The sequence below is a fragment of the Pelobates fuscus genome, chromosome 1 (genome assembly GCF_036172605.1).
Source record: "Pelobates fuscus isolate aPelFus1 chromosome 1, aPelFus1.pri, whole genome shotgun sequence".
Classification (NCBI taxonomy): Eukaryota; Metazoa; Chordata; class Amphibia; order Anura; family Pelobatidae; genus Pelobates; species Pelobates fuscus.
The window spans coordinates 390,640,103-390,664,301 of record NC_086317.1 but is presented as its reverse complement, the minus strand read 5'-3'; the positions used below and the strand labels follow the sequence as shown (position 1 = coordinate 390,664,301).

Sequence of the window (24,199 nt, the reverse complement as noted above, 5' to 3'; positions counted from 1 at the left end):
TGTTAAATTTTTTACTGCCCCATGGGAAAAAAACCTCTTCCAGGATTTGGGAACAAAAGCATTGCGGTGTTCCCCCTGAACAGGCACCTCTGCCTTTATGGGGCTCTTATGATCCACACTTTATGGGAGAAAGCTTTGTAAGAACTGACACCATTCCACTTTTCGTTTTCTTTAAAGCCTGGGAACTTCCAGGAGGGAAAGTTTGATCTCGTACCATGTTCCCCAGCAAGCTTAGTCCTAGTTTTGTATTTTGGGGTTTGTTTTTTTTGTTTGTTTTTGTTCAGTTATTTCTGTAAATAGAATTTTTACTCCTCAATTAGTTGGTTTATTTCTACCATACTGAAAAGTAACAAATACAAATCCCAATATATTTGTACGTTTTATTATTGGTCATTGATATACAAATTAGTTGGAAATGTTTTGTCCTTTTAATGTTTATGGTTTGTGGGCTTTTGTTATTAGGCAATGCTTACCTTTTTTTCTCATTTTGTATTTCCTTTTTTAGAGATATTGACAAGAAGCTGGTGAAAATCGTAGCAGGCATTCCTCAGGTTGATGTAAGAAATACCATCTATTATAAAAAAAACTTGACTATTACAGTGCAAGAATTTAAAGAAAACTAGCAAAATATTCAATGTTCCTATATATAGGTATACAATGTGTATATAACTAACAACCGCGCAAGACTACAAACATAAGGAAAACATTGAAATAATTGAATGGAAGGTAAAAAAAAAAAAAAAAATACTACTGTCTGGTAAATTCTAAGTGGAGAACAGTGCAATTCAAATGTTGTATCACATATAGAGCATGTATGTTGCCCAGATATTCTCAAAACATGATTTTTGCATATTTGTTTAAATTGCTACTGTTCTACGAGCTCACTTCTTAGATTAGAATACTCACCAACTCAGCTGTTAACCCTTCTCCTGATTGCCCGGTGTGCCTCGGATGCCCGGGTACATGAGTGGATGCTCATTGAAGTAGCTGGAGAGTATATACAAAAGTGTATGTATGATGTGTGTGTAAATATATATATTATTTATTTTGTTTCTATATACTCTCCAGCTAGTTCAGTGAAGTTTTAATCTCTGGTCTGGAGATGTTTAATTCAATTTCCAGATTTCTTAGTCAGCCCCGCAGTTGACAAATGTTTGCATTGTTGGCCAACAAAGACCTAGGTCAAGGCTATTATTTTTCAAAATCAAGTGTTTATTTTCCCAGGGTAATATTTAATCTGAATTTGTCATTGTCATTCAGTTCTCTTTTCTATTATTTATTTTTATTTTTATTTGGCATAAATGAAAATCTTATTAAGAATAGCAAAATAACTATTAAACCAGGACTGTACAAATAATATCAACAGACTGCTCGACCTCCGTTTTTAGTATGTCTTTTGTAACTTTTATTTCTCAATGTTCAGAAAGGTTATATTCCATTTAACTCTTTTTCACACTATTGATTTAATGCAAAGTACATTTGATGTCTGGCATGTATTTCAGTGCCTTTTAATTTCTTTCTACAGCGACTTCAGAAGAGAGCAGAACGGTTCAATGTTCCTGCCACTGTGGACAGCAAAAAGGTAGCTCGTGCTATCCGGTAAGACTTATTATTATTATTATTATTATTATTATTATTATTATTATTGGTGCTTTACCAGTCTATGTATTCCTCCAGTTCTGATATTTCAATTACCGTATATACTAGAGTATAAGCCGAGTTTTTCAGCACATTTTTTGTGCTGAAAAACCCCAATTCTGCTTATACTCGAGTCAATTGTATTATGGCAACTTACATTGCCATAATACAGACTGGGGGCTGTGGGGGCTGGCAGAAAGCATTTACTTACCTCTCCTGCAGCTCCTGTCAGCTCCCTCCTCCTCCGTGCCGGTCCGTTCAGCACCTCTGTCAGCTCCCAGTGTAAGTCTTGCGAAAGCCGCGGGGTCATATGCGGCTCTCACGAGACTTACACTGGGAGCTGGCGAGCTGACTGGACCGGAGGAGAGAGAAGGGAGCTGACAGGAGCTGCAGGAGAGGTAAGTTACAGCTCTGCCAGCCCCCTCCTACACAGTGCCCATCCACTGGACCACCAGGGAGTGAGAGCCCCCCTCCCTGCCATGTATCAAGCAGGGAGGGGGGACGAAAAAAAAAATTAAACATTTAAATAATAATAAAATAAAATAATATTTTAATAATAATAATAAAAAAAAATATTAAAATAATTAAAAAAAAATAATAAAATTGCCCACCCCCCACCAAGGCTCTGCAACACACTGCATATCACACGCACTGCATATCACACGCACTGCATATCACACGCACTGCATATCACACGCACTGCACTCATATACTCACCGCACTGCACTTATATACACACACTGTAAATAAATATTCAATTAATATAATTTTTTTTAGGATCTAATTTTTATTTAGAAATTTACCAGTAGCTGCTGCATTTCCCACCCTAGTCTTATACTCAAGTCAATAAGTTTTCCCATTTTTGTGGGGTAAAATTAGGGGCCTCGGCTTATATTCGGGTCGGCTTATACTCGAGTATATACGGTAAATCTAGACTGGTTTTCTCATTTATCTTTTCATTATATAATGCTTGCTTCATAACCAGTTTTTTTTTCTGTCTTTCTTTAAGGTTTGGCCTTCCATCCACTGAGAACAAAGGTAAGACTGAGATTACTAATTATCAGATATAAACCTAAACTTGTCTAAGAGCAAAATAGTTCCTTATTCATATGCTGTTGTTTGGCTCTCCAGATAGGAATACTTGTTTGAGATTTTCAGGTTTACTTTTGTAGTGTATTATTTCAGCCTCCCTGTAGTAGAAGGTATCTAATTTGTGAGCATCTGTGCTCTTCTACGATATAGATCTGGTTTAGAAAGATTAGTCTGTTATATTCTTATGGACTATATATCCATCCACAAAACATCCAAAAATATGAGAGTTGTGCGGTTTACTATGCCATCAAAAATTATACTTTTCACCAAGAAAGCTAGCAAATTAATTAACATACATTGTTGCCCTAATGATTTTGTACTGCGCCGGGCCGCATTGTTTTTTCACATTGTGTTGAAAAACCATTTCCGCCATTTTGTCGCATGTAGACCTCACAAAGTTTGAGCAAAAACCTGGGTGACTAATATCTTCAGAAAGTGTTGGAGATTTACTGTACATGTGAGCCATGGTATGCCAAGAACCATGGGGTACATTCTTTATTAAAACATTTTTTGTAGATGTCAATTTGTGAACTGCTGTTGAGTTACCATAGTTAATAGATCACTTTAGTGCTAATGGTGCCAGGAGTACCTTATCAATCATCCATTGTAAGGAGTCAAACTGGTTTTTGAATGATTTATCTGGGTTCACCTCCTCAACTACCAATGTTGGACGTTTCTAGGTGGGAATTTCCATTAGCTTATTGAGATCGATTAGTTTATGTATCAGCCAATGAGCTGGCTTTTTCCATTTCTGCAGCTTTGGAAGTAGAGACAGGGAATGGTGCCTGTGGGACCTCACGTTCAAAGTAAAAAATTGTGCTTCTTATGGGGGAAGGGGAAATCCGATTTATGGGCAATAGTGATTATGGTGCTTGGAGTGTTCCTTTCTGTGTTTTTTTTTTTTTGTTTTTTTTTTTTATTGAATCTAGATGTGTGTGTTTTTAAACTACTTTATTGTTTGACTAATTACATTTGTGATGTTTTAGTCGCACACTTATTTTCTGTTGTCTAATGTTTTTTTTCTTAAACCTCACTGTACACATACTGAGACATATTTATCAGTATTTATTTTAATTTCAGGCAAATCCACTGATGTCCTAACAACAGTAAGTACCTTTTATCTTTTCTTTTCTTACGGGGTGGGTGTTTGTGTCACTGCCGTCTGCACCAAATATCACTAACATGTCAACAAAAGGTGATAGTTGCAAAACTAATTGTCAAAGAAGGCTTTCACTGTTCAGGTTCATAGTGTGTCACCCTCGTTCGTTCGTTCGTTCTTTCCTTCAATTAAACCTGCTGACTAATGGGACCTGTATTAGGTTTCACAAAATGTCAAAATTTCTCCAAAACGACAGATCCGTACTGTCTGTACATACTGAATGCGTTTGGCAGCTACGAATAAGTCTGTAAAATTGGTGCCGATGTGTTGTATGTTACATCGCATACAGAGATACATTGAAATTATTGAAAGATTTTTTTACAGCACTTTGTGAAACATGTTTTATTGCTACACTGCAATATTTGCTTCTTTCAATGAGGTAAACAAAGGCATTTCTTTTGAGTATTATCCCCCCCCCCCCCCTCCCCCTCCAGTGGCATCTTATCAGCAATAATTTATATAATATTTCTAAGCATGGGTTCCTTGCATTTGATTTCAGTTTGTCCTTTTCGGTACATAATTGTTGGATATAATGCCAGCTTATATGAGATACATATACTGTCATGGGCCAGAATGTTAATCTAGAATACATTGAGTTCCTTGGCTTCGATTTGTTATTTACAGTTCCGATCTTAGTCTAGTTTTGGATAAACAGCAGTCACTATACAATTCCTGTGGATTGCCTATAGTCCTTCCTGAAAATTAGAAAGACTGTGTATGAAAATACACATTTTGGATTTTAGTTATAGTCCTCCTTTTTTCTTTTAAAAGGTGAATATTGATAAACTTAAGGAGCGAGCGCAGAGATTTGGCCTCAGCGTGTCCCCAGTCACTAAAAAGGTAAGGCGAAACGTAAAGGGAGTTTGATGGATATGTGCACACCTGGCAAGGTCACACATAAACTAATGGGGAATCTACAATCCCCAGCACAGTTACTCCACTAACTTTTTTTCCGGTTTGGCCATTATTATTCCTGTAAGTTTTCTTGTAATTGTCTTATTTATTGTTACATCCCCCCCCTCTCAAAATATTGTAAAGCGCTACGGAATCTGTTGGCGCTATATAAATGGCAATAATAATAATAATAATAATAATAATAATATTAAACTATGGTATGTAGGGGACGTAGAAATACAAGAGCTCACTTTTTGCTTTTAGAAATGATTGCTCTTTCTTTGAAAGTCACAGTGTAAGTGGAGACTTGAAATTTCAGATGCACGTTCTACATTGTTATAGCAGGTTTGTGTATGTGAAAAGGAGTAGATGACAGACAACAAAGGATACTCAGGAGGAAATGCTGTAAACACAGCCACAATATTAATATTGTAATTCCATAGTCATCAATATGAACAATGCAAAATGATTACAATGTGATCATGCTGGAATAAGTAGATTTGGCTGGTGGGGAGTCCCATGCAGAGAAAAGGCCACAAACATGCATAAATGTTTAACACCAGTTTACCCATTTAGTGGAATTGTTTGGAATGGATGCAGGTATACCAGCAGTTGAGAGATTACCTCACTGGCTGTGAGTTCCAGGTACTTTAAAGGAACTCCACCCCCAAAACTTCACCTTCAAGTTATGGGAAAGCACGATCTTACATTCAGAGGCTTAATGGCTTGGCAATAGTTTAACCCCTAAGTTGGGCCTCAAGGAACCAACACTGCTGCCTTCTGGTTTTCTGCATCTGTCTCCACATAGATGAAGCTCTCGGCACTCTTCTACACTGTGAGCATCTTTAAAACAGAAATAAATGTTCACTGTTGCGATATGGTAAATTTGTCTTTTTAGGGTCAAGGGCAGGGCCGGATTAACATAGAGGCTGATGGAGCTGCAGCTCCAGGCCCAGGCCCATGGAATAAGCCCATTGATTTAAAAAAAAAAAAGTGTTTTTTTTTTTTTTTTACTTTTTTTTTGTTTTTTTCACATTACCCTTAGGCTTGCCACCTGGCTGGTATTTTATGGTATTTCAGGCTTCCTGGCCAGTGCCAGTATTGCATTAAAACCGGCAATACACATGCCGGCATACTTCTATGTATAAACAGAGATTACTCTGCAATACCTGCGCCAGCCAGTAGGGGTCACTGTGTGGGGAGAGAGGCTCCCCCCACTGATCCGTGGGGGAGCAGCTACACAGCACAGAGTCCAGACAGCAGCTCCCAGCCTGCAGACACAGCCTACAGCTCAGGGAAGTGAGGGATGGGGTAAAGGCTGCAGGGAGACATGGTGAAACTGGGAACACTGAAACACTTGGGGACACTGAGAGACCTGTGGACACTGGACGATCAGGGGACACTGGAGACATGGGGACACAGACACTAGGGTACGCTGTGAGACACTAGGCACTTGGGGACACTCGGAGACATGGCGACACTGTGTCCCTAGCGTATGTGTCCTCATGTTTCCAAATGTCCCCAAGTCTCTCAGTGTCTCCATATCTCCCAGCCAGTGTCCCTAGTGTGAGAAATGGGGACATGAAGGGACACTGGGACACATGGGGCACTGAAACACTGTGATACATAGGGGTAGGGGACACAGACACTAGGGGATACTGGGAGACTAGGGGACACTAAGACACTGGGAACAATCCATCTTTTATTCAGCAGAATAAATGTAAGTAGTTTTTTGGTGATTTTACAGAATTTTCTCTTAGGTCACTCCTTGTGATTTACACGCATACATAATTAGTTATGCAAAATAGTAAGGCTGGTATTTTTTTCCAAGAAAGGTGACAACCCTAACTATCCTTTACATACTTGCTTAAAGGACCACTCTAGGCACCCAGACCACTTCAGCTTAATGAAGTGGTCTAAGTGCCAGGTCCAGCTAGGATTAACCCTTTTTTTTATAAACATAGCAGTTTCAGAGAAACTGCCATGTTTATAATAGGGTTAATCCAGCCCCAAATCCTCTAGTGGCTGTCTCATTGACAGCCGCTAGAGGCGCTTGCGTGATTCTCACTGTGAAAATCACAGTGAGAGCACGCAAGCGTCCATAGGAAAGCATTGTAAATGCTTTCCTACGAGACCGGCTGAATGCGCGCGCAGCTCTTGCCGCGCGTGCGCATTCAGCCGACGGGGAGGATCGGAGGCGGAGAGGAGGAGGAGAGCTCCCCGCCCGGCGCTGGAATAAAGGTAAGTTTTAACCCTTTCCTCATCCCAGAGCCCGGCGGGAGGGGGTCCCTGAGGGTGGGGGCACCCCCAGGGCACTGTAGTGCCAGGAAAACGAGTATGTTTTCCTGGCACTATAGTGGTCCTTTAAGCATGGAAACTTTAGAGAGATGTATGGGAACAAAACTTGTGTGGACTGGCTGACAATGAAATTAGTTAAGGTAAAGCTGACTTTGTGCACAAGGCAAATACTCTTGCTGCTTCAGACACTCTAAGACTGTGGCATGTTCCCTTTCTTCTACACTCACTACATACAGCTTTCCTCTGTCCCAGACTATATACCAGGAGCTTTTGTCTGCTAGTAAGGAGGTTAGGAGAGGAATGGACCAGCGAGTGCTAGGGGACAGTCCTTAGAAAGCGTGCAGCGAACTCCTCATTAGACGCATTTATGCCACACTCAGGGTGCTGTCTGCATAGTATGCCCAGTTGGCCAGCCTGCATGATTGGCAGGAAGCCTGAAATGCATTCATGCCAGGCTGGCCTTCCAATTATTTAGGCAGACACGCCCCCTTTTTAAGGCATGTTCGCCTTTTTCAGCAGTTCTGATTACATGATTTGCATCAGTGGCCCACACTTTTACACCGCCCATTGACTGCCTGCTTCACTAGACACTGCTGTTAGGGGTATGGATTTACTTGAAAGATGAAAGCATAAATTAGAGCGAGATTAGCATAGAGTGTGCGTTTTCTCATAGCTGCATCCTATGAGTTTCCCTTCAGCACCACTTCCGCCAGATGCATGACGATTGGGAGGTATGACTTTTTTAGTGTTTTTGGTTGATAAGATTTTGTTTTGTAGGCCCATCATAATTGTCAGCACCAGGTCCACTGGGCTCTTAATCTGGCCCTGGTCAAGGGCCATGTCCCATGTAAAGCTAGGAGTTCACTTGGTAACTTCTGTATTGTTTTATTAAAACCTTATCTCCGCAGGGAACATTGTTCCCTGCTGATTTTGGCCCAGGGGGGGGGGGGGGGGGGGAGAGGGTGAGAAAGGCAGTGGAGTTACTGTGCTGGGTATTGTTGATTTCCCATTAATTTACGTGTGACCCTTCCAGGTGTGCACACATCAGTCACACCCCCTCCATCTGATCACAATCAAAAACAATCGTATCTTAAACAATGTAAACCTCGCGTGGTAGTGTTAGTCTGTAATAAGCTACATTTATGAGGGTCCTTAACTGCCTTTGTCCTACAGTGTGTAGAGCATATTCACACATCCCTGTTGGTAGTTATTGCTGCTTTTTAATAAATCTTAAGAATCCCTTCCCCCTGCTCATGTATACATGCACATTTTTTTCTATTCCTTTAACTCTGGGTTTTAGGTTTACATCAGTGTTTTTTTTGTTTTTTTTAACACTTTTAACAAGCTTTTTACATTGAAAGTGTCCTTGTGGAATCTTTTTTAGAGACTTTATTCTTCCACTGAGAAAATACATGCATCTTTACACATAACCTGTATAATATTATAGGATTATTTTGTAGTCAAGTGAAGTCATTTATATGTATCTTAAAATGGCATTTATTGCACTTAATTTAGGTTACTTAAATGCCAGAATGGTTACTATCAAGTTCTAAGATTTACATTTTGCATGACCGCCTTTATTAGCATCCCCAGTCTAGTAAACTGCTACCAATGGCAAAAGTTTATTAAGATCCAAAAAGTTTTTTACATGTTAAATTTTGTGTCACACATACAGACTATAGAAGAATTATCTCTTTCAAGTTCCACTATTTTACATGGTGTATTACTTACAAGTTCACAAAATAACATTGCCACCCAATGCTGTTATTTGTGATTCCCAACTGTGGAGGGATAAGTCCAATCCAGGGGGTCCATACTCTTTGATATTTGTCTAGCGATTACCCTTCATGTAAACAACTAAAGGACTTTGAGTGATGATTTGAAGAGAAAGCGTGCATAAGCAGTGCCAAACAGGCCACAGAATAGTGCCTGTGGAATTTTGGCTAGGCCAGATAAATACCCATTGCTGTAACCCCCTTTCTTTAAAGCACCAAATAAACCGTAAGATTATGCTTTGCCTTGAAGTTGAGGACAGCATTCTAAGAAGGTCTGAAGCTAAAGCTAAATACTGGGAATTTACACCATTCTTCACAAAGGAGTGCAACCATTTATTTATTTATTTTAGCCTTCTGCTTTCCAGAAATTCCTTCCCTCTTCCCTCTTCCCTCTTCCCTCTTCCCTCTTCCCTCTTCCCTCTTCCCTCTTCCCTCTTCCCTCTTCCCTCTTCCCTCTTCCCTCTTCCCTCTTCCCTCTTCCCTCTTCCCTGCTGACATGTGCTGCTTTTGTTAGTGGCAAGTATTAATCACATGTCTATTAGCAGAGATGTTACAGCCCAAAGAATCTTAATAAATGTTAAAGGTCAAATTTTCTCTCTACAAGAAAAATAAACTTTAAAAGAAAATTACAGCAAGTAGATGAATTGCAAAAGCAATGAGAAGTAATTGCCTCCTAACTACATCGATTTTTACGAACCATTAAATCACAAGCAGGAAGCAGAATGTAAATATTGTCCATTCAAATGACAAGCACTCCTGTATGCAGACCTTCCTAACCCGAGTGACTCCAGGTTTGGCACCCTCCTTCTAATTCTCCTTAATGAGGGCATATTTTATATGTGGTCCTGCAGAATTGCCGTCACTCATTGAATCAGATTATCCATCCCGAGATGGCAGGCAAAATATTCAATGACGTTTTTTGTGATGGGCAAGAGGCAGAGGTCAGCCATCCTGCAGGGATAAAATGTGTATACAAAACATCTACAGATGGGGCTGTGGGGAGGGCAAGAAGAATTGGTATTATTGTTTCAGGTTCACATACATGGTTAACTCGTGTTTTTATTTCGGCACCATATGAATACCTTATTCTATGCAGGTTAGATATTGTACATGAACGCAGCTATAATACAGAATTCTAAGCAGTGGTGTAAAATTAACAATGACCGTCTTCTGTATTAGTTATGAGGCTGTTGACAAAGATTTAAACAAAAACAAAAAAGAGCTGGAGCCTACTCAAGTTCTGTCTGACTAATTACAAAATTGCCCTTGAATGAAATCCTAAACAATTTCTGCAAGTTTCCCAAAATAAAAGCATTGAAGAAACAGTGGGTTGCAAGTATTTGCATGATGCTTATGGATTTTGCATAGTTATCAAATAATGGATTTTGCATTCTTTCCTGCAGTAGGGGGAATTCATGTAATTCTGGTATAAAATTTTAAATTGCAGTATTGCGGTGTGATACCAGCCACGGTTGATTGATTTCGCACCAGAAGCACATGAATTCTGCAATTAATGAAGTACTTGCTATGATTGCTTTATACACCATAAGCAAAATAATACCATTGAGTGCTTGCTGCATTTTTATTTTATAGTGGGCAAAAAGCTACCTATATTTGAAAGTGCTGCAGACATCTGTTAGAATGTTGAGTTTTGCTCCCCATTACCACCACAACCCTCCCCCAAAACCAGTGGGATACACTCTTCTTAACGTTTCATAAAATTTGTATCCGTTATTACACACAGCACACACCTTGTCAGTGTTCCTTCTGATGACCTGTCAGGCAATTTAAAGGGACACTATAGTCACCAGAATAACTACAGTTTAATGTAGTAGACATCAAGCTGTAGTTATTCTGCAGACTTTTTGCAGTAAACACGGTCATTTCAGAGAAAAGGCAGTGTTTACATTACAGACCAGGTGGCTACTAGAGGGGTGCTTCCTGGGGCAGTGCTGCACAGCACTGACTTTTATTGTCTCCACCCTCTGCATGGAGACACTGAACATTTGATTCAATGCATCTCTTAGGAGGTGCTTATTGGCATTTGGCTATGCCCTTCCAGGCCTGCCTCTTTGGCAGAGTTCATCAGAATTGACTATCTCCGCCAATCCAATGCTTAACCATGGGAAAGCATTGTGTTTGATGGAGCTCCTCACTTCTGATGATGTCGGCCAAGGAGGCAGATCAGGGGCAGTGTCAGCACCAGCAGACTGGGAAAAAAAGGTAAGGTTTTACTATATTTAGTGGGGGTGGGGGGAGGGCTAGATAGTGTTTCACACTATAGGGTCAGGAGTACATGTTTGTGTTCCTGATAATTTAGTGTTCCTTTAACTATCCAACCTCCTAATAAAGATACATCCTAAATTGGGTCTGGCCTTTGACCTTCTCCCTAGGTGTGCAAAAGGATGCCTGCCCCTGCAGAACTACACCTCCTCTCATAATTGGTGAGATTGTCGCAGAGTTTGAGACTGGTGAGAGTTAAACTATATAGATCTGATGTATTAGGATACGGAGTCAAACAGCGTATGTGGAATTTAACTCCATCCAGTCTAAGTTAGTGGTTGGCTGACCCTGATAAGAAATTCGATCCGCTGTTGCTTTTTTTTATAACAAGTAGTCATTTTAATGGACACACAAAAAGAATACTTAAAAACGACACGTGAACGAATACAGCCTTTTTTTTTTTTTAAACATGGTTCTCTAAATCGCGGTAAACCCTATGAGAACCTTTTGGACTGGAAATTTAGTTTTTAATACTTTTCTATGAGATATGCATTTGATTGTACATTGCCCAGCACTGACAAAAGTAAGTGCTTAGCATAAGGCTTGGATCTTGCAGCTAAAGAAAGATCATTTTTAGGTCTTAGGAAACATATGTGCACGTTTTAGGAAATGCATATTTTAAACTCCTAATGAACTTGTTAACAGATTTCAGCTGTTGTCTTAGGCAGCAGTTCCGTTATCAGAAATGCCCCATAAAAGCACCCCCCTTGAACACATGCTACAAGACGATTGGACCAACAGGGCTGGATTATCTATCTCCCGGTTAGGTCTGGAGTGTTTTTTATATTTGTGTAAATATCAAAAATGCATGTTGTTCTAGTGGATACAAATGAATATAATGAAATGAGGACAGAAAAACAAACAAAAATAAATGGTATCCTAAAACCTATTTCCAATTCCTACCATTCTAATGCTTAACTTGCCTTTTGTTGCTGACACACACTTATCTCCTCTGCCTATACTCTTACTTCCCCCTATATGGCTCAACAAGCATTTTTCAGAGCCTTTCAGCATTCAGCCTTTCCTGGAGTCACCAACGCTGCCTGTCAGAACATTAGTAGGTATGTGTTGCTGAGCACATACTTTTATTAACCCTCACTTCTCCTTTTACTTAGCACCTTGATTGAATTTTTTTTTTTTTTTTTTTTTTTTTAAATCAAAATCTAGGGTCTCCTTTCTGTGAACCTGCAGCCATGTAACATGTATAATATACTGTGACATGCCGGCAGCATATGCTGTGCTGTATGTGGAACAGTGCCTCACAGTCACGCATTGTGCATATCAAACTGAAAGAGCAACTGAGGTGAACTGTGCCACTCCTCCCTCGCCCCATGCTTAAAATCTTTACCCATCAACTAAACAGAGGGATAATGTATGGCGTGAACACCCTAAAAGCTACTGTTAGTCAGGAGAAGCATTCAGCTCCTTTGGAGGATATTAGACCTCACGCTGAGTTTTGTTAATCCTTGCTGTGCTTTGGATAGAAAGCTTATCTTTACTTTTGTGCATTTGTGGAGTACTTATACTTTTACATCTAATTAATCTAAGGGCTCCAATGAATATTCGCACATTGATAGGTGAAGCTTGTGCCAGATTTTTAACAGTTTTGAGGACCTTTTGTACCAAGTGTTCTATTGTAAGCTTACATTGTATACACTGTATGTGTATATTGGTATGTGGACACACTTTTATGTAAGCTTCGTATTGAGGGCCCTCACATTCTTCTGTTAAAAAATCTGTGACAGTCCATTTCTCTGTCATACTATTCTTCCATCTTCCTTTTAATTTTAGTTTTTGCCTGCTATCGGCAAACACGTGTAATTTTTATTTGTGCTGACTTGTATGCGTTTCAGTAGAAATTTGTTTGACAATGTTTATTAGTCTATTTTATTTCAAAAGTGTATTTAACGCCAGAACAAATGTGGGGATATTAGCCAGGTTATCTTTAAAATCAGAAACATGCAAAAGCTCAAGTCAGCATCCTTTTTATTGGCTGTACTACTGGTGTATTTTAAAAAATGAACGTTCTGCCAATCCTGTTAGGGTGAAAGTAATTTATATAAATGCAAATGTTCCGCCCTACTTCAGTAACAAAGCCAGATATCTTTCGGTCGACTAGTCATCTCTGCTGCTCTAATCACAGGGGCTAATGTGTCTTTCAAATGGCTTCAAGCCTACGCTCCATTGCCCCTTTTCTCTTGTGTGCAAAATCTTATGCTCCAGGAAATCTCCCCCTTTATTTCTACTCCCTTAAAGACAACAGGTCCAGTAAAGCAGTGTCCTTCTTTCTATTGAGCAATACATTCTACAAAGCATTTCGATGACCTGCATATTCTATAATTCTGTAGAGTATATATATGTTTGCTGTATGTTATGGCCGATCACCCTGATGCTTTTAATTTGGTTTTAGAAAGAACATGAACTATATTTCAACATAATACACTGATCAAAGGGTGAAAATACCGAGTCAATTGCAAGGTGGTGTATCTTCTGTGAACATTGTAAAAGCTATAGTCGTAAAAACAACTTTAGCTTAATGAAGCTGGTTTGGTGTATAGATCATGCTGATGCAGTCTTACTGCTCAATTCTCTGCTATTTAGGAGTAAAATCATTTTTTTTGTTTCTGTTTATGCAGCCCTAGCCACACCTCCCTTGGCTGTGACTGACAGCCTGCATGAAAAAGTTTATTTTTCTCAATCAGATGTTAATTTGTTTTAGACGTTCGGTCACCTGCTTTGTAAATTTTACTTTTTAATCAGCAATCGGTTATTAACAGTCTAGGAGATGAGCAATGCTAAATTAAAAAGAATGTGCAATAATAGAAGTTTAAACTTCAGATCTCTCTCTACATGAAATGTTTTGGAAGGCTGTAAAAGTCACATGCAGAGAAGTGTGAGTAGGACTGCAAAAAACTAGATGATTTATCTCCTAAATGGTAGCGTATTGGGCATGATCTATACACCACAACTGTTTCATTAATCTAAAGTTGTTTTGGTGACTATAGTACCCCTTTTAATGGTAACACATTTACCAGTCAGTCATGGGTCAACTAGACTTAAATCTTCATGTCTCCCTTCAGCCTGATGACTGTGTACAGTGTTGAAGGCAAAGAAGCCAGAGACAGACCATTTTATCACTTACAATTCATTTACACCATATTCCAAACTGTTTAATATTTCCAGTTTCTAAGTTGTTAATTAACGCTTGAGTTAGACATTTTCCTGTATAAAGGATGTATTTTTTCTAATTGTCTTTTCTCAAAATGTAATTACATATTTTTTTCCATTCTTAAACGGTTACTCCAACCACCAGGACCTCTGTATTTAGAAGTGGCCATGGTGGTTAGAATCTGTATGTCCAGTGTTTATTTCTTGAAAAGCGGCACATACAGAATCATCTGCACGTTGGAGCTTGGGGCTAGTTGCACTTCCCACACATATGACTTGGACACCCCCAAGTTCTGTTCAGAGCTGCCAAATGTTATTTCTGCACAAAAGGTACTTCTGTCGTCATATTGGTTGACTAGATACAATGGATATGATCCAGAATCCCTTTTTACCTGGTCATTTCCACTTCTAACAAATCTTCATTGCTACCTTCATTTTGTTTCAAGTAGTATAGTCCGTTAATTATGCAGCAGCAGGATTCTGTGTGAACTATATCCCTAGGTTTCTAAATTCTGTATTTTATTTCCAGTTTTGGTTTTATTACTTCCTGGGCTATTTAGCAAGATGGCGTTCTCCTCAATAGGTAGTGATGGTGTGCATGTCTGTGTCTGTCTATCTATATCTATATCCTTATAATAATGTTTATTCCAACTTGGAATGGGACGGTTTGTCTCTAGATCATACTTTGTCAATGATGCTATGATACTGCAGAGTAATCACATGGTCACTGTTCCATTGCTTTACAATGTACTACAGGTTAGGTGTAAAGTCATTGCTTATTTAAACTTGTCATTTTATGTGCAAATCTTACAATTGCAAATTTGGATTTATTTTAATATCCCACCCAGTCTCCATTTCCTGGGGGCATTACAAGGCTCGTTTGCTTATTATATAGGTTATACAGTCCTTGGCTTGTGTTTTTTTGGTTAGATTGTTTTTGTATATTGATAAAGTTATTAGATTGGCAAGGAGAATATGTAGACTTTGGGTTTATGAGCAGAGCCTTCTAGATGATAATACAAGATTTTAGACCTCAAGTTAACATTAAGCTGTGCATATTTTTCTTCTTCGTGGTTGTTTTTCCCATTCCATTGTGGCCATTCATTAACGAGGAATGTCATGTTGCCTTCGTGACTAGAGCTGATAAATACATCTCCCATGGCTATTTGTTTTTGTCTTTCATGCTGATGTCAAACTTTCTTTAATTTATTTATATTTCCTAAACACCTTCAGCAAAACATGTTTCTCTTTTTCTCTCCAAAAATGTTAAGTGATTTTTCTCAATCTTTTATTTTTAATTTTTTTTTATTTAAATTTTTGGTAGGTCTGGTGGCAAGATGTTTCTTCACACCTGCACTTAACTCTTGTACTTAAAGAGCGAGGGGGTGATATGTATTTTATATTCATATTTTAATTTATATGAATTTAGTTTTCTACTTTTCCATTTAATTTTCAATTGAGTTAGTGATTGTACTATACTTATTATAAAAAAAAAAATGCCAACAAATTCTATAGCGTTGTTTAATAGGTGTAATAACAGCCAAATATTTGCAACCAGACAAGTTGGACGTACAGGAACAGAGGGTGCAGAGAATTGAGTGCCCTGTTCAAATTAGCTTACATTCTATAATATATAAAAATCTGTTTACAGAAAATTATACTGATCTCTATATAAAGCTGACAATTGGTTACCTTGATCCTATTAATATGCATGTTACATTTTTATCAGTTTCCAGTGACTCCTTAAAGGGACACTCCAGACCCTTCAATCACTTTAGCTTGCTGAAAAGCTTTGTGTGTAAATTTACACTTCTATTGAAATCTAGTGAAAATTCAAAAGTAGTAACCCTATCTACTTGTCCGCCATGACAATCAGTGGCAGAACTACTACGGTCACAGCTGCGATCGGTCCCGTCGCTCCAGGGGGCCCGGCCGCACTGCTGACCGCGGTGCCTGCAACCATGTATTGCGGCCCCGGCACCTGCAACCATGTATTGCGGCCCCGGCCCGCGCGTGAGAATCGCCGGGGCTGCATTGGGTGACCCATGCTGTTAGGGCCACCAGATGGCGATGAATATCCAGGGGGTCAGGTCAGCACTATGGCGCTTTAACAGCGCGACCAGGCCCCATGTGATGACGTCAGACACTGGGAGGAAGTGACTGCCCCAGTCACTCCTCCCAGCTTACACCACGAGCTGCGTGAGAAGGAGCGGAGGGAGCCTGAGCCACCACTGGACCCCAGGGAAGTCCCCCTCCTGCATCTAAAAGGTAGGAAACAGGAGGGTGACTAAAACCTAGTGTGTGTGTGTGTGTGACCAATGTATGGCGGGGGTTTGCAGGGGGGAGGATAGACGGGTGGGGGGGGGGCGGTTTAGACATATAAGGGGGGGAGGACTTTTTTCTTTTTTTTGTGGGGGTGTTATCTGCCTTAATCACAACATTTTGCCTTGTTTTTCTATTTTGATTTAATTAAGTTATTCACCAAACTCTGAATTTTCAGTGTCTCAACCTCTTGTCCCTCACGTGTGCATGCATGCGCACGCGCGCAATGTTTTGGCTTTCAACAGGGAGGGAGGCTATGAGCCCTGGTGGTCAAATGGAAGTTAAACTCACTAGTGGTCCAGTTGTGGAGAGTGGGGTTTGCACCTCCAGTTGGTGCAGACCACAGAAAATGCTTTAGCTGACTCCGTCAGAACACAGGTTGATTACACTGGCACTGTGTTTGGACTCCATCAGCGACTGCTGGGAAAAATTACATACCTTGCCATTTGCCAGCACTAAGGCATAAATTTACTTTTTGCCCAGAACTGCATGTCCCATATGTCATGCAATAGAAATGTCCCAGCCCTTTTATATATAGATTATATTGTCTTACTTTTCAAAGTTGCTGCCTGATTTAAATTTAGTTAAATTGTTTGTTGGGTGTTTCCCCCTTCATACAAGGAATTTCAAGAAGACTGGACATACAAGAAGCTTTAAGACAGCACAAATTAGTTTAATCTGACTATAGCAAAACCTTTTAATTCATCAATTATAATGGTTAATGGTGAAGAGGTATTGACCTGGTACAATAGGGAAGGAACAGGGATTTGAAAGTCTCCTTGTTGCATATTCCAAGAGGCAAGATGTATCCACTTCCTGTTGTGTAGGTTCGAAAGATGGCTCAGCTGTCTGCAAAGTATTGCCTTTTGACAATACAACTCTGCCTCTGCACATACACTCCTGAATCCTTTTGAATATTCTGCTCAAAATAGAAAATGGTCTTTATATACTCCAACATTTTGGCATATCAGAATGTCTTTTGGTCTTGGGATACAAACACATTTGCACTAGTCTATTTAAAGGTTGTCTCCGTTGAAGGAACATTCAGGTCACTGTAACAACTTGATCTAAATTAAGTTAATTTGCCAGGAGGCCCCCTGATTGCTTTTGCTTTAAAGCAGAGGTTCTCAACCCAGTCCTCGAGGACCCTCTACCAGTCCAGGATTTAGAGATTACCTGGGTGTGTCTAAGGTGTTAGAAAAAGGAAAAAAAAAAACACCTTCGACACACTCAGGTAATCCCTAAATCCTGGATTGGTAGGGGGTCCTTGGGGACTGGGTTGAAAACCCCTGCTTTAAAGGGTTATACTGTTCTCTAATGGTTTGACTACAAAGGCTGCATCCAGTACCGCATCCCCAGGTCCCCCAGCTCATTCAGCTTCTGAAATTGACTTTCTGGAAACTCAGAGTGCTACCGGGCAGGGTCGCCACTGATTGTCTAGAGTGGTCAGTTGATGCTTTAAGTTATGGGTGTCAACCTTTTTGGCTTCCCTGAGCCGCTTTGAACACAATTGTCTTGGGCCACACATCAACTAGATAATCTAGATAATGTATTTAAGTAATACAACTTTTTTTTTTTTTTCAATTTGAAACTTGGTTTTATTGAAGTTTCACATTGTCCAACTTCGGCGCCTGCTCGCCAGGGAAGTAATACAACTTTAAAAGCAATATTATGATTTTTCAATTGTTTAGTAGATAACTCCCTTGTTATGTGCGCTAGCTATCCAATTTGGTATCCTTAAAAATAGCAATCTCACATAACACATACACCTATATGTACACATAACCACTGATATATACACACATGATCAGACACACACGATCACAAATATACACACAATCAGACCTATACACTTACATACTCACGATCACAGATGTGTACACATACAATCACAGATCACACACAATCAGACCCACATACACACACACACACACACACACACACGCACATGCAATCACAAATATACACACACAAATAATCACAGACCTTTACAGTTACACACACAGATAATCAGATATACACACACATTCACAGACCCACACATAAAATCACATACACACACCTATACACAGACACAAGATCACAGACCCCAAATCTCACACCTATACACACACAAAATTACACCTATACATACGACAGATGCACAAATTCATATACATAATCATATACACACACAATCACTGACAAAACATACAAAAAAATTACATTCATACACATTTAGTACTTAAGATATCCACCCAGCCTCCCTACATTGCTCTGGGAGAACTGAAATCGATCCTCTATCCCTTGTAGCTAGAGGTTGCTGCTTGACTGGGAGCTCTGTGCTCCTGCTGCACAGGTCCCTCACGTGCCCAGTAGTGATGCCGATGCCAGGTTGACGTCATACTCCAGTGGCCGGCTCACTGCAGGGCGCACAAGGGAGCTGTCCAGGAGGAGCATAGCTCTCTGTCTGTCTGGCAGACAAACCGCTCCCCATTAAGTGAAACTAGTGGGGTATTTTTTTATGATTAACCCCTTCAGGACCGGCCTGTTTTGGCCATGTTGTACGTTAAGGACCAGGGCTGTTTTAACACTTTTGTGGTGTTTGTATTTAGCTGTAATTTTCACCTCTCTAATTTACTGTTCCCATACAAATTATATATAGATTTTTATTTTTTTTCAGGACCAAAAGGGCTTTCTTTACATACCATTATTTCTATCTTGTCATATAATTTAATTAAAAAAATATTGTACTCTTCTACAAAAGCTAATGGGAAGGGGGGGCGTGGCCGAGCAGCGCGCGAAGATGGACGCGTGACGTGTCGGCTCCTGTGAGGGTGATCGCCATACCGCAAATAGAAGCGAGAAAAACGCCGTAAGTAACTCAGAAAACCACACACTAGTGACTCGGAGCCATCATGTCGCAAAAGATCCCTAAAAAAACAAAAATGCGACCGACACAGACCCACATCTCCCCGCTCACCCCGCCGCGCATCGGCTTACAAGATGGCGCCGGCGGCCCGACATCACCAACCACCGGCTCTGAAAAGAGTGATTGTACCTCTATCTCATTGAGAAACACGGCGCCGGTGTCAGAGCATACCTTGCAAGGCATGCTGCAGCAACTCCAACATTCACTGCAAGCAGAATTTGCCAAACTAGCACAAGATGTCCGCTCAGACATCAGAGAAATCACTGAACGCACAATTATGCTGGAGGAAAAAACGGAGGAGCTGATAGGCGCCCACAACAAACTGGCTGCGGCCTATGACACTACAGCATCCAGATTATTATATTTAGAAGCCAAACTTGCAGATCAAGAGGATAGAGACAGGCGTAATAACATCCGCCTGAGAGGAATATCTGAAGAAATTAAACCGGCAGAACTACATGATTATGCATTGGGGCTTTTTAAAGCACTATGCCCAACTCTCACGATGGAAGAACTCGGGCTAGATCGCATCCACCGCCTCCCGAGACCTAAATTCTTGGCAAATACAGCTGCCAGAGATGTAGTTACACGTATGCACTACTACACTTCCAAGGAAATGGTAATGAAAGCAGCAAGAAGCCCGGATAACATCCCTCCAGAATTTCAACGTGTCAAACTGTTTGTCGACTTATCTGCAGTGACCCTTGCTAAGCGCAAACACCTATCACCGATTACAAAGGCGCTCCGAGATGCCGACATCCCGTATAAGTGGGGATACCCTACACGCCTAATATTAAGAAGAAACGGAACGGAACATCAAATTCATACAGTAACAGATGGGGCAAGAATGCTCAATGAATGGGACATTCCAGTCACCTTTCAAACCGCATCACCATCTTCCCGAGACCCAGACAAATCGCCTATGAAAGTCAACCACAATTGGTCCACTGGACTCAAACACAAGTTATGCAGATCTGACATCTCTCTTGATATTCCAAGTGGATTCGTGAGCATGATCTCTTTATTTTACTGTGACATTTTTTTTTCTTTTTCTTATTCTGTTATCTGTTAATTGTTGTTTTTTTGCAATGTCATTCGCTATGACTAATTGTGATACATGGTAGATACGATACCTAGCGTCACGAGAAAAAGCTCAAGGTAGACTGTACGGCAATTAACCCAACTGAGGAATATGGGTTTATATATGACAAATGTTATGAGACTTAAGCTGACACACTATACTTACTTTTACTGTATGGTTAGTTACGACGTATAAAGGTTTCACCCTCCCCCCGTCTCGCTCCATGGGGCGAATTAAGAAAACTCTCCCACCCAGGTTGGATGACCTAAGTCCGACCCTTTTACTGTATATAGTTCTCCTTTCCCTCTTACCCCCTACCCCCATTCCTCCCCCTCTCAAGCACCCCCATACGTACATAGTAGACGGCACTAACAAATATATGGTCCGACCCACCAGTGAGACTACACTGAAATACCCACAAATTGTTACTGAAACACCAAACGAGAGACGCCTCAACTACAACAGACAGAAATGGCACACACTATCAAACCTATCCGGCATAACATCCCATTATATATCGAGGTGTGACACCTGGAGCTCACATGCTGACTTAAATATAAAACACAGCGATATGACAAGCATATGCACTACGATTTTATGGCACTTATTATCCTTTCACTTAATGTTAAGGGTTTAAATTCTCCGCATAAAAGACGAATGGCCCTGGAAGAGGCTAGTAAAGCGAAAGCCTCCATAGTCTTTTTTCAAGAGACCCACTTTTTGCGTTCCAAAATGCCCAAATTCTCTTCAAAACAGCATCCCACAGGCTTCCACTCCGGATACCTGAAAAAGAAAAGGGGGGTTTCCACACTCATTAGTAAAAATGTCACCTTTTCATTACATAAAAAAATGGGAGACAAGGAGGGCAGGTATCTGCTCATCCAATGTCACATTAACAATGAGCCATATACCCTTCTTAACAGCTATGGCCCACACGAAAACCAAGCACCATATCTCAACAAAATATTAACTATGGCAGATACTCACAAATTTGGAACACTAATAATAGGAGGAGACACAAACTTCATTTTGGACAACACTTTAGATTCCTCCTCAGGCCTCCGGATATCCCACAAAACCCTCGCTCACCGCACTACATGCACCAGCGCAATTAAGCAACACCTTCATGAATCTGGTTATGTGGATGTATGGAGAATACTCCATCCCTCAGAAAAAGACTTCTCATTCCACTCCCAAGCCCATAACTCATATTCGAGAATAGACCGGTTTCTCACACACTCCTCATTAATACCCCGCATCCAAGACACAAAAATCGGCCTCATAACTTGGTCTGACCACGCCCCGATCACACTCACCATATCCACCCAATACCCCAACAAAGGGGGAGGCTCTTGGAGACTAAACGAATCTCTCTTGAGAGACCCTGCCATTGTAACACAGATCAAAACAGAAATAGAAATATATTTCCAGACTAACTCCACAGCAGACACGTCCATCCCAACAACATGGCAAGCACACAAAGCGGTGATTAGGGGCCTATTTATAAAATTAGCTAGCTATGCAAACAAACAGAGACAAAAAAAGATATAACGACCTCCTCCAACAGATAAAAACCCTAACACACACCAACAAAGGAAATCCATCCCCGAATCTCTACATACAACTCAGGCACTTACATACCCAACTTCAGGAACTGGAACTAGATAAAACGAATTTCATATTACAAAAATATAAACACCGATTCTTTGCACAAGGAAATAAGGCAGGAGCAATCCTAGCTTCTAAACTAAAATCACGGATGGTCAATTCGAGAGTAGCCTACCTAGTAAGACCAGACAAAACCAAAATCATGAATCCACAGGACATCGTAGAGGCGTTCGCACAATACTACAGCTCCCTTTATAATCTCTCAACTGACAATACTACACACACGCCTTCAATAACACAGATACAGGATTTCCTCAGCACGATACATCTCCCTACACTAACTCAGGATGATATGGATGCACTCACAAAACCGTTCTCGATTGAAGAACTGAAAAACACGATTGGGAAACTACCCTCCCATAAGTCGCCAGGGCCAGACGGTTTTACCAACCTATACTATCAGACCTTCTCCGACACCTTAGCACCACATTTCATTGAACTTATAAATCACTGCTTTTCCACTGGGGTGCTACCATCGGAAATGCTCCAGGCAAACATCTCTACGCTTCCCAAACCGGGCAAACCAGCAACGCTTTGCCAAAATTTCAGACCCATCTCATTACTTAATTGTGACACAAAAATCTACGCCAAAATAATCGCGGATCGTCTATCACTCATTCTCCCACGTATAATACATAACGACCAGTCAGGATTTATCAAAACTAGACAAGGCTCAGACAACACAAGGAAAATACTAAATATCCTCGCTCACATGGACGCACATAATATGGAAGGCCTTCTCTTAGCGCTGGACGCGGAGAAGGCCTTCGATAGACTCAATTGGGACTGCATGACCCAAGTGCTGCTCAAATTCGGATTCCCTAACGAATATATCAAATGCGTTATGGCGCTCTACTCTTCCCCGTCTGCTCGGGTCTCCAATGCAGGATTCACTTCGAACCCTTTCTATATCACTAACGGCACTCGCCAAGGTTGCCCCCTGTCCCCCCTACTATTTGTGTTATCCCTCGAACCATTGGCGCAAAAAATCCGATTGCACACTAATATAAAAGGCATATCCATTAATAACACAGAGTATAAACTATCGATGTTTGCAGATGACATACTTATTTCTGTGATACAACCTGATCTATCGCTACCACATATTCTTCGCACCCTAGAGGAATAAAGTCGCATTTCATATTACAAACTTAACCAAACAAAGACCCAGGCCTTACCCATACGTCTCCCAAGTGCAGACATTACGCGAATGAAACAGGAATACATATTCGACTGGAGACAGACTTTCCTCACATATCTAGGGGTAAAAATCCCAAGTACGCTCAGAGGCATTGGCACTTGTAACTTTTCCACACTACCGCAAACTTGTAGGCTGCTACTACACAAATGGAAAAATGTTATGATATCCTGGTTAGGCCGGATAAATACCATCAAAATGATGGTCTTACCAAAAATATTATACTTATTCCGAATGCTACCAATACCCCTCTCACCCACGTTACACAAACAAATACAATCTTTATTAACTGCCTACGTATGGGAATATAAAAAGCCCAGGTTACCCTTAACCCTACTACAATCCCCCAGCAAAGAAGGGGGGCTGGGATTTCCTAACATAGCAGCATATCACAGAGCAGCCCTGCTAGAACACGCTGTGAAATTACATGCCCCAAAACACACAATACAATGGGCCGACATGGAAAACGGGTATGACCCCACAGGCTCAGCGATAGATTATATGTGGACCCCCAAACAACTCAGGGACAAACGCAAACCTATACTACCACTCACCAAATACACCATCCAGGCATGGGACTATCTCCACTGTTCCAACAGTAACGACACTAAATTCTCCATATGGGCACCTATTACGGCTCTGAACTCAGTATCTCCATGGCTATCCCTAGGTAAATGGAGAGAAAAGGGGATCTCACGAATTGCAGATTTGT

At 40.6% G+C, this 24,199-nt stretch overlaps 1 protein-coding gene across 2 annotated transcripts in view; it reads left to right on the top strand.

The window, feature by feature from the left end:
- Positions 1-24,199, top strand: part of SARNP (SAP domain containing ribonucleoprotein) — a 56,781-nt gene that overhangs the window by 23,703 nt on the left and 8,879 nt on the right. The window contains exons 5-9 of one of the 2 annotated variants that reach the window (XM_063426845.1): positions 506-557; positions 1,526-1,599; positions 2,648-2,676; positions 3,811-3,836; positions 4,661-4,729. In XM_063426845.1, the coding sequence (XP_063282915.1) occupies positions 506-557; positions 1,526-1,599; positions 2,648-2,676; positions 3,811-3,836; positions 4,661-4,729 (250 nt within the window). The remainder of the gene's footprint in view (positions 1-505; positions 558-1,525; positions 1,600-2,647; positions 2,677-3,810; positions 3,837-4,660; positions 4,730-24,199) is intronic. The other variant, XM_063426856.1, reaches the window with a different exon arrangement.